The 16,583-nt window shown below is 37.5% G+C and overlaps 2 protein-coding genes across 2 annotated transcripts in view; both read left to right on the top strand.

Annotated features, from left to right (window-relative positions):
* Positions 1 to 7,678: 7,678 nt before the first annotated feature.
* Positions 7,679 to 16,583, top strand: part of LOC129943415 (membrane alanyl aminopeptidase-like) — a 33,256-nt gene continuing 24,351 nt past the window's right edge. Inside the window, 1 exon segment of the mRNA XM_056052851.1 lies at positions 7,679 to 9,694. The gene's annotated coding sequence lies outside the window, so the exon portion shown is untranslated.
* On the top strand, positions 8,831 to 14,912 carry LOC129942300 (zinc finger BED domain-containing protein 5-like). The gene is made up of 3 exons (XM_056051170.1): positions 8,831 to 8,915; positions 13,996 to 14,095; positions 14,237 to 14,912. The coding sequence occupies exons 1-3, from the start codon at positions 8,831 to 8,833 to the stop codon at positions 14,910 to 14,912; spliced, it is 861 nt and encodes a 286-aa protein (XP_055907145.1).

The raw sequence follows: 16,583 nt of genomic DNA, 5'->3' as shown, positions 1-16,583 counted from the left end.
CCAAATCGACACCCACCATCTTTTCATCAATTTCAAGGCCGCATATGACAGCATCTACAGGGACGAGCTGTATAGAGCCATGTCTAGTTTTGGCATCCCTGCCAAACTCGTCCGTTTGTGCAGGATGACCATGGAGAATTCACGCTGCTCCATAAAGGTTGGAAACAACTTAACAGAACCTTTTGATATCAAAAAAGGTTTTAGACAAGGTGGTGCGCTGTCATCCGATTTTTTTAACATCGTGCTTGAAAGAATAGTGCAGAGCTCACACGTCAACACTAGAGGCACTATCTTTCAAAAGTTTGTCCAATTACTGGCATATGCTGATGACATTGACATAATCGGAAGAACTCAGCGTGATGTCAATGGGGCTTTTGTGAGTATTGAGGCAGAGGCGGCAAAAATGGGTTTAACGGTTAATGAGGCCAAAACAAAGTACATGCTGTCTTCTAGAAAGGACATACAACACCGACGTGTTGGTCAAAACGTCACAACCGACAGACGTAACTTTGAGGTGGTCAAGGACTTCGTCTACCTAGGCTCCGCTGTAAACGCAGAAAACAACACCAGCGCTGAGATCAAACGCAGAATAACTTTTGCTAACTGCTGTTTCTTTGGATTAAGAAAGCAATTGAGTGGTAAAGTCCTCTCTCGAGGGACCATAGTGTTGCTATATAAGACCCTTATCATCCCCGTCCTGCTATACGGTGCAGAAGCATGGACCATGACAAAAGCAGATGAAAGCACCTTGCGTCGCTTCGAGAGAAAAGTTCTTCATGTGATCTACGGTTCCATATGCATCGAAGGGGAGTGGAGGAGAAGATGGAACGACGAACTGTACGGGCTGTACAGCGGCGTAGACATAGCAAGAAGAGTAAAAGTCCAATGACTTAGATAGCTGGGTCACGTAGAGCGCATGGAAACCAATGCTCCGGCCCGGAAAGTCTTCGAATCTACACCTACAGCACAGCGCAGAAGAGGAAGACCGCTTAGGTGGCGCGCAGAAGTTTAAGGTGACCTCACCAAACTTGGATCGCGAGACTGAAGACATCTAGCTAGGGACCGAGCTAGATGGAGAAGTTTGTTGGATGAGGCCCTAGTTCACACAGGACTGTAGCGTCACCTTAAGTAAGTAAGTAAGTAAGTAAGTAATTGAACGAACAATTTCTCGTTACATCAAAATCAAATCAAATGGGGTGGCGCAACAGTCCGTTGTGAACCAGGGCCTAGTGACTTACAACTCTCAACCATTCCTGTGTGCGAGTACTGTTGTCAGGAATGGAGGGGACCTACAATTTTAGGCCGAATCCGAACGGCTAGTTTGAGAAAGCACTTTTTCATGACAAGAATTACTCTTGAAGGATTTGTCAATTCCTCGCAAGAGGTAGTACCCGCGAAAATTATTTTTTTTTAAATTAAGGTGGCACAGGCAGGGATTGAACCCAAGACCCCTTGCATGACAGCCCAACGCACTAACCATCATGCCACGGGTACTACTCGTTACATAAGTCATCCAATTTTTAAGAAAATTTGACGAAGGGTTTCCTAGAAATAATATTCTTAACTTTAATGTCGACTTCCCAAAAGCAACGAAATGTATTATACGACAAACGTTTATCCAAGCGACGAAATTTTGACTCGAATCCGGTCAGCGATCGTTGCCTTGAATTACAATTAAGCCACTGCGTTTTGTCTTAAAAGTGTATGCGTTTGCCATCTGTCAAAATTCATTTGGATATGCTTTTTGTTTGATTCTGGTTTGTGTTCTCGTCGTGTTAAGACGTGTGCGAATAATTCTCATAAAAGAATTTTATCTGAATCTAAAAAAAAAAGTAAATAAAAAAGAAAAAGTTCGAGTGGGTGCTCAGAATGGAGGAAAATAACATTCCTTCCTTGCGGCCATCTGTGCCGCCTGATAAATTTATGAAGACAAATTTAGTGCTACCATCGCAACTACTAAGTAGAGATGATATCTCCGAAATTCAAAGATCCGTTAGCTGGGCTGATGATGACTACGATGGCGACGCCGCCGATGCAACACCACACACACACCAATCAAGTACCGCTGCAGTAAGTGTGAGCGAGACAGTTCCGGCACCCTATGTCTTTGGAAAGGGTATGACCGAAAAAATAGTGTCTAACGTGACAATACCCATGCCGCGCTTCAACTGCGTGCATATCGGTGTGACCAACGGGGCTTCAACGGCTTCGTGCAAAATGGATGCTAAATCAGCAAATGAAAATGTACTCAACGAGCTCCTTTCAAACGACAAGGATTTATACTCCAGCATCATTGCTCGAAAGAGGCGACATGCAGCTCCAGTCAAAGGTGCAAAAAAAATGGCTGTTGAGCCAAATACATCAAATCGCTTTATTCCTCTGGACATAGAGGATGAGAACGACGAAAAAATGAAAAGTTCCCTGGGTAATCCAACGGCCAAGAAGCTCATCCATACGGCTAATGTCTCGGTGGAAGCAGAGAAGGACGGAAGCAACAAAAAAGATGAAATCAAGACCTGGTGCCCACCAATCTTCACTAAAGGTGTATCTTCAAAAACTCTAATGGATTTTATAAGTAAGTCTAAGTTTAGTTTAGATAATATTAAGTTTATTTCAACGGGTTTTGGTAAATTAAAAATTTTTGTAAGGGATGTTGAGTTACATTCTTTTTTTATGAAACACTTCACTGAGTGTAAGATTGAAGCTTTCTCCTTCACTCCTAAGCAATTGAAAAAACACAACGTTATTTTGAGAGGGTTATCAGGAAATTTCTCTCCTCTTGAAGTTCAAGAAGAGCTCTTAAGGCTGGACCCCTCACTTAAGTTAATGGTTAAAAAATTCGAGACCAAATGGTCAAAAGAAAATGAATTTCCACTAGATCTTTTCCAATGTGTCCTGGGGGATAGGGAAAGTCTGGTTAAAGTAAAAAGTTTTAAGATGTTGTTTAGGCATAGCATTAAATGGGACTCAATCAGAAATTCGGGTACTAGGCAATGCTACAAGTGTCAGCGTTACGGTCACGTATCTGAGTATTGCTCGTTCGCACCTAGATGCGTTAAGTGTCTGAACGACCATGAGCGTGGAAAATGTGAGTTAGACTCAAAAAAAGAAAACGACACCGTAGCTTGTGTTAATTGTGGCTTGTCGGGTCATCCGGCTAGCTATAAAGGCTGTCCAAAAAGATTGGAAATGCTAAAAAAAAAAGAAGCCACGGTATATGCAGCCAAATCCCGAAAAGAGGGTATTAAAAATGCGGTTGTGAACATGGTAAACAAAGTGCCCAAACATTCTTTCTCCTATGCTGATGCAATAAGAGGCGGTAAGGTTTCTGCTCCGACTGTGCAGGTGCAGAATGTTTCAAACACTTTTAATAAAAGTGAGATGTCCGACTTCGTTGAAGAATCTCAAAAACTGTTTGGTGTACCCATTCACCAATTAATTTCCAAAATTAGAGAATTCTGGCCTAATTATGTAAAGCTAGAAGAACACAAAAAACCAGGTGCGTACCTGTGTTTTATTGCTTCCCTCACCCCCCCTTCACCATGAATTTAAATCTTATAACAGCCAATATAAACTCTTTTATTTCATACGACAAACAAATAGAAATCGATCTTCTTCTAAAAGATACTTCACCGTCTGCTATACTAGTGCAGGAAACCTGCTTACAAAAAAACAAACAAAAATTGCGTTTCAATGATCATTATGACTTCATAAGAAACAATGATGGGAGAGGAACCGGAATCTTTTTAAAGAATTCCTTCCACTCTTCACAAATTTACTTTTCATGTCCAGTAATCTCAGCAACAATAGCGGCCATACCCATTTATTCACATAATATTTGTAAACAACTTGCTCTCGTTTCCATTTACATCCCTTGCAACATCGGTTCCAATCTCATCCCGGCTTTAGACAATCTTCTCTCTTCGCTGCAAAATTACGATTATATCGTCATAGGCGGTGACTTTAACTCGCGACACACCCTATGGGGTGACTCAAAAATTAACCTTAACGGCTCCCACTTTGCACAATGGTTCTTGGATGATCATTTCTTGGATTTCGATATTGTTGCTGCCCCAGGTCCCACCCGCCCATCTTCTGGTTCGCATATAGACTTCTTTATGATATCTTCTAATCTCAGATCCGACAATAATTTCCGATGTTTTACCTTAGACTTGATTTCCGATCACTTCTCGGTGCTTTTAAATATACAACTTCTAAACGATTTCACTCTTCCCACCATTCCTCAACCGCATGTTAGTTTTAAAAACACAAATTGGGTAAACTTCAATCGATCTCTCAACACTCAATTAGATGACCTAAACATTCCTACCACAAGAAATTTGTCGAACACAGAAATCGATGAATACATCAGTATGGTTTCGTCGATAATTAACGATTGTGCTGACACATTCAGCCATCATAATTCAAGACATCACAATCATCTAAGAATCTCTGCCGCAACTTTGAGACTGTTCAAAATCAGAAAAGCTTGGAAAGTTAGGCTGAAACGAATTTTCCACAGATTCGGGGATCGTACTGGAGATGTATATGCTGAGTTATCGTCGCGTGTACGCTGTCTCAGCAAAATTATAAGAGATAGGGTTAGATTGGAAATCAACGAGCAGTTTAGACTTAAACTCAGTAGCCTTAAACCTTCATCTAACGTCTTCAGAGTGATAAATCAGATCACTGGCCGCAAAAACAAAGACTCCTCGCTTCCCAATTTATCACATAATGATACGATCTTACGCTCAGCTAGTGAAAAGCTAGAGGCTTTTAAAACTTTCTACACTGAACTCTACTCGCTCAAAATACCTGAAGTAGATGAGGTGAACCTACTTGAAGTAAATACCTTTTGTTATGCTTTCTCCTCTTGGAACAACAACCTCACAATTACAAACTTTTCTCCTGAGTCTAAATCTAACTCCGTGGCCAATGAATTTTTTGCTTCAACTAACCTTATCGAATCTTTAATAGCAGCTTTAAACAACAAAAAGTCAACCGGTCCTGACAGAATCTCCAACTTCATCTTGAGAAAATCTAAAAACACTCTAGCTAAATTCATAACTCCATTAATAAATAACTGTATTAATAACTGTTACTTCCCTGTGTCCTGGAAAAATGCAAATCTAATTCCCATAAAAAAAAATAATAGTGCCAATACTATTTCCAACTTTCGGCCAATATCTCTCCTTTCAAACCTAGGTAAGATCCTAGAAAAAGTAATCCTTTCAAAAATTCAGACTTTCTTTAATGTAGAGCTCACACAAGCCCAACAATTTGGCTTTAAAAGAGGTCATTCCACGGAACACGCCCTTCTTGCTTTTCATGACCGCATTTTCAAAAACTTGAGAGAAAAAAGATGTACTGTCGCATGCTTTTTAGACCTTACAAAGGCTTTCGATGCAGTCTGGCACAACGGTCTACTATACAAATTAAAATTACTTAATTTCCCTCCCTGTTTTATAAAAATTCTACATAGCTTCCTTTCAAATAGATATCTATCCGTTAACTTTGGCAATTTAAAATCATCACCTATTCCAATTCTGTCGGGAGTACCTCAAGGTTCGATCCTTGGACCATTTCTCTTCAATCTCTACCTATACGACTTCCCAAACACTCTCAACAACTCTGAATCTTTTCTTTACGCAGACGATACTGTACTATTCAGCTCTCATGAACGGCCACATGAAGCCCTCAACAACCTAAAATGTCATCTAAACACTGTGATTGCTTTTTACAAAAAATGGGGCATCCACCTAAATTATAACAAATGCGAACTAATCTGCTTTAGAAATGCCTCTGGCAGAGGCCACCATCTAGCCGTGCGCGAAAGCAAAAACCTCAGACTTAACATTGAAGGAAACCCAATCCCTTTGAAGCAAAATATCAAGTACCTAGGAGTACATCTGCACGAAAGACTCAAAATGAACTTCCACGCCAGGATGGCCTTGGCTAAAAGCAAAACAGCTGCAGCAATGCTCAAACTACTTTTGAATTCCAAGCACGTCGAAACCAAAACCAAAAATCTAATGTATAAAACCTTAATTCGCCCACTAATGGCTTACGGCTTTCTATTATGGTATCAAATAACACCTAGTGTAGCTGCCGAACTGCAAAAGTTCGAAAGAAGAATAATCAGAAACTGCATTTCGAAATGGCGAAAGCCATCTGGGAAATGGTTTAGTAACAAATCAGTATATGATACCTCTGGAATTCCTCCTTTATTAAGTTATCTTATTCAGCTGGCTAAAAGAAGAATTTCAGCTATTCAACACCATGACAACCCTATCCTCCGGGACATATTTTCGGAAAACATAGATTTCGCTATTAATGATAGATTCTATTCATCACCAATTTGCATTCTAAATGAGGGTTCCAACCTTACTCTTCAAATCCAAGAGGATGACAACTTATTCCTGGCTCCTTTCTATAAGAAGCGATCAATCAATAGCTATAGAGGCTAATAAGTATTCTCAACACCCCAAGGAAAGGAAAAAAAAAGAAATAATAACGATAAATATATATAAAATGTAAAAAAAAGAAACAAAAAATGTTATACTAAACCTACTAAGACAAAACTGAAATGTTGATTCTTTCAAATACCTAAAAAAATTTGCTGTGAATTATAGTTACTATTAGATTTAAGTAACCTAATGTTATTATGTAACAAAAAACAAAAAAAAAAAAAAAAAAAATTTTTGCAAAAGTACCTACCTGCTAAAGTAAGACTTAAAAAGGCATTCTTTTGAATACCTACTTGACAAGCTGTGAAATTATTGTAATAAGTACTTCTAAGATTTCTAAGTTACCTAAATTCTAATTGATGTATTAAGTTCCTTTTGGCATATTCAATTTCAAACTAAAATACTATTCCTAGTGTAATATATTAAAATAAGACTCAAATAGGTTTTCTTTTGAATACCTAAAATGGTTGTGAAATTATTTTACTTTACATAAATAAAAATAAATTATCCTAAAGCTATTCTACTAGAAATAGATAATTCTTTCCTATGGAAAACAAAAATCAAATAAAAACTTAAATATAATTTGTAAACAAAACTGAAATAACCCATAAACACTGATGAGTAAAACTATCAAACAAATATGTTGGTAAATAGTTAGTTAATGTCAAATTAAAATAATTTGAATGTATTCTCTTGCCTCATCTATTCAATTCTTCACTAGTACACGTAAACGGTGTAGGAGACAGACATATAGTATCATATTTCTGTCTCATGTTTGCATCTTATTGTTATCCCTCTTTTCTTCTTCTTCCATCTATTTTTATTTTTTTTAGGTTAAGTTAATTCTCATTGCATCGTCTTGTTGAGTGGACGCATTTTAATAATTAATCCCAGTGGATATAAAGCCTAACATTATTTCAGTTTTGTACTGTTAAACAAATAAAATATTAAAAACTGTGTAGCCAGACCACTTCTAAGTCGGCAAATAGAATAAGTACTTTAAGTTTCGTTGTGAATTATACTTATACATAATACAAATGTAATGAAAATGAAATCTCAATAAAAGTTACTACTACTACTACTACTATGCTTTTTGTTTTGTTGCCACACACACACACTCTCGCAAATGCTCTCTGTTTACACACCTATTGCCGTATTCCATGCGAGAAAAGCGCATTGCTCTCCTACACATGTGTCCGTGAGCCGTCATCGTCGACTTCTGCTCCGTCGTGTTGGTTTCGGTTTGGGAGCTGGCCTGCTAAAAACTGAAACTCGTTCTCGTCGTACTTGTAGTCGATTCCGTTTGTCATCAGATTCAGATTCACATTTTACAAATCGCACAAACTTAAACTTGTACTCGTCGCCGTCGTTCGTTGTCGTTGTCGCACTCACAATTTACTTGATTTTTATTTCACTAACTCATATCTCACGAACACGGAACAGCTGTGTAATAAAAAATCGACCCAATTAATTCAACTTGAATCATCAAAATCATAAAGAAACCAAACGAAGAAATATAAAACCTAACAACTCAACAGAAAATGGAAATAAATAATCAATCTTTCCATCGTTTAAGTAGCAGCAGAAGTCTTCTACTTCTTTCCACATAAAACGATACAAGAAGAAAAATATGTAAAGCCTTTCGAAGTTCGTACTCGTTTTCGTTTTCGTACACCGCCTTCGATTTTTCAATTCCAATTGAATGTTTTCCGTCCGGAAGCCCAAAGAAAACATCAAGAAGAAAGAAAATAAAAAAGTGTATTTACATAAATTCTATTTGGTGAATGAGTAAGTTATGCAAATAACGGTTTAGATTTATGTGAAAACAGTGAAACCGAAAGTTATTCCATAAAAGAAATATCGGACTCGCATTCGGTTTGGACGAAGACGTAGTATCTGAGAAGCTCACCTTACGGCAGCGGCTGCGGCATCTCTCTTTTTCTGTTGACGAAACGAAGTAGCGAGAGATTCGGCAGAGACGGGGAGACTATTATTTTGGGAGATTTTATTGAATTGTTTTGTTTATTGTTAGCTTCGGAGGCGTTTTCCTATTGGGGCAGTCAGTTAGTTAGTCAAGTCAGTTCAATTGGACACGGTCTGTGGTGAATCTAATCAGCATCGGTATCGGTGGCAGTGCAGTGCGGTGATTCCAACTTCCAAGAGCATCATGCCAATGGGACAAATTTACGTGATTCCATTATTTACAACCCAACAACTGCGACCGCACGTCATTTAGACCTCGACGGTTTTTTTTTGTTAAACTTTTTATTTGCATTTATTCGAATCGAAGAAAAGATAAATTATCTTTTTTGTTAAGCTTTTATTGTTGAGTTAGCGGGAACGGTCTATCCCCGTCAGCCTGTATGCATCTGAGTGGTAGCACCAGCAGCAGTATCAACAACAGCACCATCGACATCGAGAACAGCAGCGAACCCGAAGCCGAAGACTGTAAATTCTGGTTTTGTAATTGATGTTGTTGATGTTGCTTGTCGGCGGCGGTGGTGCACCTTCTCCGGTACGAACTGAGAGTGTCGTTCTATGCAAAATGTTAAGTTTTTGTGCTTCACTACGCAGGTTATATAAACATAATTGGAAGATGAAAGCGTGATGTCAGTGGAGCGTTTTTGAGCATTGGGACGGAAGCGAAAAAGATTTGTTTATTGGTCATTGAGTGCAAGACCAAGTATATGCTGTCATCAAAAAAGTACATTGAACAACGACGTCTTGGAAAAAACGTCAAAGGGTCAAAGGACCCTGAACAACGACGAGGTATTTAAGGACTTTGTCTACCTAGGCACCGCTATAAACACAGACAACGACACCAGCGCTGAAATCAAACGAAGACTAAATCTTGCAAATCGCTGCTTCTTTGGACTTAGAAGGCAATTGAGAACTAAAGTCCTCTCTTGAGCATCTAAAATCACCATCTTTAAGACACTCATCATCCATGTTCTTCTTTATGGCGCTGAGGCCTGGACCCTGTCAAAGAAAGATAAGAACGTCTTAGGATGCTTCGAGAGCAAAATTCTTCGGATGATTTTTGGAATTAAAGTCCAACGACTTAGATAGCTGGGTCATGTAGAGCGAATGGACAACTCTCCACAGCCCGGAAGGTCTTGTAATCAAATCCCGAGGGACGGCGCAGTAGAGGAACACCTCGACTCAGGGACCGAACTGGCTGGAGACGTATGTTGGTTGGCCCCGGACTGTAGCGCCACCTTAAGTAAGTAAGCTTATACTATTTGTAAGACCTTTAAGCCCATTATTGTGTTTGACCTCGCTCAGTTTACTTAAAATGTTTCAAAATCTTTTGTGCCTTAACAGTTTTTTATACGTGAACGTTTCTTTTTAGCAATAAATACTTCAAAGATATCTACACCACCATGTCACTAATGTACATTTACATCTTGGCATTCCTCGTGTCCGATTTCTGATCTCGATGGTAAATTTTACGTTGTTGCACTTCCCGAATATTTTGATCAAACCGAACATGGTTTCGATATTGGTCGTGAACTTCTAAATGTAAACGATCAATTATCCAATAGTTTTCTAGCAAGAATTGCAAATTTTGTGATGCTGTCATTTTGCTGAATTTTAAAGATAACACGAATTATGTTCAAATTTTCAGTTTACAGTCATAGCCCATAGTCATAGTTACCAATTCTAATTAGGAACAACCAGCTTTCCACAGACTCTGATAAAGCAGATGCTTTTCAAAACTTCTTTGGTGAAATATACTGTAACCAAAACTCATTAATTAATCCATCAGCCGCTTCTGAAATTGCTTCATTAAAAAATTCTTACCTTAACTCATCAATTACCTCGTTCTCACCTTTTAATCGTTCAGATCAAGTCTCTTCAAATTCATTTGTTTCAACCGATTTTATAAAACCTACAATTTCGAACTTAAATAATAAAAAATCAGCTGGACCGGATAAGTTGTCTAACTTTTTCATCAAACAATGTCTAAATCCAATTTTAATCCCTTAACAATTTTAATAAATAACTGCATAAATAATGCATACTTTCCTAAGGCATGTAAAAAAGCTATTCTCCTGCCAATCAAGAAAAAAGGTTCTTGCAATCAAGTTAAAAATTTCACTTCTTTCAAATCTCGGCAAAATACTTGAAAGATCAATTTTTAAACAAATAGAACTTCATTGTGAAGACAATAATATCATACCTAACACTCAATTCGGCTTTAAAAAATATCATTCCTCCGAACATGCCATCATGTATCTTGAAAACATACTTGAAAATATGAGAAATAAGGAATGTACAGTAATGTGCTCCTTAGAACTTAAAAGGGCATTTGATTCGGTTTGGCACGACGGCCTTATTTTTAAAATGATCTCACTCAACTTTCCGTTTAATACAATTAAAATAATTGACAATTTTCTAGCCAATAGATATTTCAAAATCAAAATTTGTACGGGCATCCCACAAGGATCCTTCTTGGGCCCCTTTCTATATAATATCTTCACGCACGATATACTTTCTTCATCTGGTGCATCCAAGTCCATTCAATATGCAGATGACACTTTAATTTTTGCTGCTCATGAAAGACCGAACAGTTACTGAACGATTTTAACTGCTGGGGTATCTCATAAACTTCAAAAAGTCCGAGTTTATTTGCTTTAGAAATGCATAGCCAAGAGGCCACCATCTGGCGGTCAGGGAGAGTAAACTTTTAAAACTTGTTATCAACGACTACCCAATCCCTCTCAAAAAACAATTGAAATATCTGGGTATAAACCTAAAGAAAAATTAAGAATGAATCCTCATGCTCGACTCTCGCTTAATGGAGCAAAAGCGGCAGCAGCCCAGTTAAAATATTTATTTAGATCAGCATTTGTTTAGAAAAAAACGAAAATCCTCATGTACAAATCTCTTATCGGACCAGTGATTTCATATGGATTCTTAACATGGTTTAAAATATCACCAACGGTAGCCAAGGAGCTGCAGTTATTCGAAAGATTCATCTTGAGAGCATGTCTAAACAAAAATAGAAGACCCGGAGGTAAATGGTTCAGTAACTTGTCCATTTACAACGATTCCCAAATCAAGCTTCTCCTTGCATATTTAACAGAGCTAGCCATCAAAGGAGTTCATACCTACAATTTTCCCGAAAACCCTCTCATTAAAAATATCTATACTACGAATATAAAATTCGCTGTCGACGATAGGAACTACGCTTCTCCAATCAGCTTAGCCAAACAAACTCTTCCTTCTACGGGAGGGGTAGCTCTAATAAAGGGTGTCCCAAAATTAACGCAAGATTTGAATTTGCCGCCATTTGTGCAGTGAAGTGTTGGCAACCCTGAAAAAAAGCAATTTGACAGCTAACAGTATAGGGTTATTAAAAATGGAGATTTACACGATAGAACAACGTGTCTTCATTATTAAAGAATATTTCAAAAATAGCGAAAGCTTGGCGGCTGCAGTTCGAAAATTTCATACAAAATATGGTCGGAATAGTGTTTTAACTTCGTCAACTGTGAAGAGATTAATTGAAAAATTAATGGAGACTGGATCCGTTGGAGACGCCACACACACTGGTCGTCAAAAAACAAGCCGTTCAAATGTGAATGTCGAAGCAGTGAGTGAGAGTGTTGCTGACAATCCAGGAACCTCCATTCGACGTCGTGCACAAAAATTGGAAATTTCAAGAACCTCTCTACAGCGTATACTCACCAAAGATCTGTGTCTTCATGCTTACAAAATTCAATTAACACAACAATTGAAGCCTAATGACCATGGACAAAGAAGAGAGTTCGTTGAATGGATTATTGAACATCAACAAATGGACCCTGATTTTTCGAGGAAAATCATCCTAAGTGATGAATCACATTTTCATCTTGATGGCTTTGTCAATCGCCAATATTGCCGCATTTGGGGTTCGGAGAACCCACATGTGAGTGTCGAAAAACAAATGCATCCACAACGCGTGACTGTATGGTGTGGATTTTGGGCTGGAGGCATGATTGGGCCATATTTTTTTGAAAATGATGCTGGTCAAGCAGTTACTGGTGCTCGATATCGCGACATAATTACACAGTTCTTTCTGCCAAAATTGGATGATATGATGTGTTCAATATGTGGTTTCAACAAGACGGTGCCACATGTCATACAGCCCGTGAAACAATTCAATTACTGCATGAGACATTTCCAGGTCGTGTACTCTCTCGTTTCGGTGATCAAAATTGGCCTCCTAGATCGTGTGATTTAACACCATTAGACTTCTTTTTATGGGGTTATTTGAAATCACAAGTCTATGTCAACAAGCCCACAACCACCCGTGCATTAAAGGAGGAGATTTAACGCTGCATCAACGAAATTCAGCCACATTTATGCAGAATGGTCATGGAAAATTTCAACAAAAGAGTGCGCATGTGCATGCAAAGCCGTGGAGGCCATTTGTCCGATGTGTTATTCCATACATAACCCTACCCTATGTACTTTACGAGTCAATAAAAATATAACTATCAAAAGACTAAAAACGGCATTTTCTATTTAATTCAAATCTTGCGTTAATTTTGGGACACCCTATATATACAGAGGCTAACAAAACTAAATGTAAAATAAAACTGATGCCTGGGGTCGGATTGGACCTGGAAATCCCAAGAGTTCATGACTCTGGTCCTTTTTGACTCCGGGCGGCTTTAATTTTGTGGAACCACATTTTTTGATACTACAAATATTTTTCAAGATAAACGTGAAAAACTAAAACAAACTCCATGTTTCTCTTAACTGCCGCTAGAGCTCACGTCAGATTCTTGGGAACTTTTGTTTGGTCATCACCAGACATCCCTGAGTAAGTGTGCCAGGTTTCAAAACTATTTGATTTTTTTTTTTGAGATGAAAACCTTTATTAAGTGGACTATTAAATGTTTCGTTAGACATACAGTGAATCAAAAAATTCTGCGTAAAAATAAAACAAATGGAAATAACTTAAAAATTCCGCTTTATTTTAGGAATAACTTCTTGAAATATGCTTTCGTGTTTTATTACATTTTATGTATTCTTACAAAATAAAAATTAAAGCTTATAAACAAATTCACAAAAAAAGATATTAACAAAAAATTAAAACACTAAAAAAATTTGTCCCAAAAAAGTCTGCGTACAACACTGTTTATCTTAACTTAATACCTTTTTTGGTATCCTTTAGCGCTAATAACTGCTTCAAGTCGACTTTTCATGTTAGAAACAAACTTCTTTGTATCGTCAGGTGTAATTTTATTCCACTCTTCCTGCAAAACTGAGCGCAGAACAGCTTGCGAAGTAATGTTATGTGTGCGTATACGATGATCAATCAATTCCCATATATTCTCTATGGCAGCGGTTCCCAAAGTGTGTTCCGCGGAACCCTGGGGTTCCGCGGGAGAGTTTTCAGGGTATAGAAGTATAAAGAGTAAAATACAAACGATAAAATAAACAAAAATTAAAATTTCCACAAAAAGTTTTTTTTTAAGTTTATATTTTTTAACTGAAGTGTGAACTAACCATAAAATATCCGACCACATTGAAGATGAACTCGTTCAAAGATTGAATGTTTGTGATATGTTTGCCATGCAACTCGATGAAAGTACGGATATTGCTGGCCTTTCAATACTTCTTGTTTTCGTGAGGTATCCTTTCGATAAATCTATTTAAGAAGATTTGCTCATGTGTACACCTTTGGAAACAAATACAACTGGCGAAGAAATATTCAAGGTCATAAACTGTTTCATGATTAAACACAACATTAATTGGGGAAAATGTATTGATAGATGCAGTGACGGAGCCGCAGCAATGGTGGTAACGGTTAAAGGAGTTGTATCAAAAATTAAAAACATTGCTGCTAGAAGTACCAGCAGTCATTGTATTTTGCATCGCTATGCACTTGTTATGAGAAGAATGCCAACTGATTTAAAAAAAGTTCTCGATGAAGATGTGAAAATAGTAAATTTTGTAGATAATCGTCCTCTCCAATCGAGATTGTTTAAATTAGTGTGTAAAGATATGGGCAGTCAGTACGAATTGCTTTTTCTTCATACTGAAATCCGATGGCTTTCCAGAGGGAAAGCTTTATCCAGGTTATTCCAACTTCGTAATGAGTTGAATGTGTTCCAACTGGAAACAAATATGTCATCAACTGCAAATCTCTTCGATGTGTTGCATGATGAGCAATGGATTACGAAATTGGCTTATCTTGCAGACATTTTTGAAAAGATCAACGAAACTGCTACAACTTTGCAAGGAAAATCTATAACAGTATTTTTTCCGAGAGACAAACTGGCGGCTTTGAAAAGAAAAATTAATTTCTGGCTATCGTGTGTACAAGAGAATAATGTTGAATGTTTTCCAGTTTTACATGAATATTTGCAAGAAAACCTGTTAGAACTCAAAGCAGATATTAGAAATGTGATTGCTCTCCATTTGGTTAGTCTCGAAAGATCCAGCTAGATTACTTTCCAGATACAAATACTGACATCGAGTGGGTACAAAATCCATTTCTAATGAAAAACACCAAGCCTATGAACACTGAGTATACAGGAATATAAATATCTGATAGATCTGCAGAGTTCCTCTTCATCACAATTTGTATTCGATTCAGTATCATTACACGAATTTTGGATTGCTGTTAAGAATGAATACCCTGAACTTGCCAAGAAAGCTATATTAAATTTGCTACCTTTTGTTACAACGTACCGCCGCTGTGAAGCAGGCTTTTCGGCGTATACTTACACAAAAACTAAATACAGATAGAGAATGGACGCTGCCCCAGATATGCGAATACAACTTTCGGACATAAAAGTTAATTTTAAAACAATTATAAATAAATCAATGAAACAGATTCATTCTTCACAATAAATAAAAAAATTGATTTTGAAATGTGTTGTTTTCCATTTTTTGCTATTGTCAGGAGTTGGGGTTCCGAAATATATTTGGGCATTGCTTAGGGTTCCACAGCTTAAAAAGTTTGGGAATCGCTGCTCTATGGGGTTGAGATCAGGTGATTGGGGAGGCGGGTGAAGTTGCTTCGGGACATGATACAAAAGCCATTCCTGAACCAATAATGACTTATGCTTTGGGTCGTTATATTAGGCAAACGTGTAATTCCTTGATTAAAAAATCTTTTGAACACTCTCAGGCAAGTTTGTTTTCAGTATATCCAGGTATAAATGTGTATCCATTGTAGTATCAATAAATTGCATAATTCCAACACCCTGTGCACCCATACAACCCCATATCATCACACTTTTACCACCATGTTTGATGGTGGGATTAATGTTTTGTTTCGCAAACTCTTGGTTTGGCTTCCTCCAAACCATGGTACTGCCATCGGATATAAACAAATTGAATTTGCTTTCGTCACAAAACATAACTGTTTTCCAAAACTCGTCTGGTTGTTTAATCCACTCTTTTGCAAGCACTAAACGCTTCTTAGCCTTCACTTTTGAGATGTGCGGCTTCCGTCTTGCGATTCTACCATGAAAATTATTTTTTCTTAGAACAACTCTTACTGTCTCTGGATTAATGTTCACATCAAAATCTCGTAAAATTCCCGACGCGATTTTGGGAGCACTTATTTTAGAATCCGACTTAACTTCTCGCAGTATGTGGTGTTCCAAACGCGTGGTTACCTTTTTAGAGCGCCCTGATCGTGGTTTTACTTTTAAAGTTCCGGTACTTTTAAAGTTTTTTACCACTCTTTGGACAGAGGAATGACTTCTGTGAACAATATCACCAATTTTTCGTAATGTAGTCCCCTTGTTGTAAAGCTCAATAATAATTGACCTGGTATCCATAGGAATTTCACAATTTTTTCGACTCATTTTAAAAATTAACTCTATTTCACTTTATCAACTCAAATTATAATAATTTTCGTCTTTGCTAACTCAAATTTTCAACTGATAATTATATAAAGAAGCCAGCAAAACACAATTGACAAGATAACAGTTAATTTCCCGTTGCACTTCACAATGGTTTCTAAATAAGAACAGTGTCGTACACAGACTTTTTTGGGACACATTTTGTTAGTGTTTTAAATTTTTTTAAATATCTTTTTTTGTGAATTTATTTTTAAGCTTTAATTTTTATTTTGTAAGAATACAAATCAAATCAAATGGGGTG

The sequence above is a fragment of the Eupeodes corollae genome, chromosome 1 (assembly GCF_945859685.1).
Source record: "Eupeodes corollae chromosome 1, idEupCoro1.1, whole genome shotgun sequence".
NCBI classification, from domain to species: domain Eukaryota; kingdom Metazoa; phylum Arthropoda; class Insecta; order Diptera; family Syrphidae; genus Eupeodes; species Eupeodes corollae.
The sequence above is the reverse complement of the archived record's forward strand: the minus strand, read 5'-3'. Positions and strand labels throughout refer to the sequence as shown.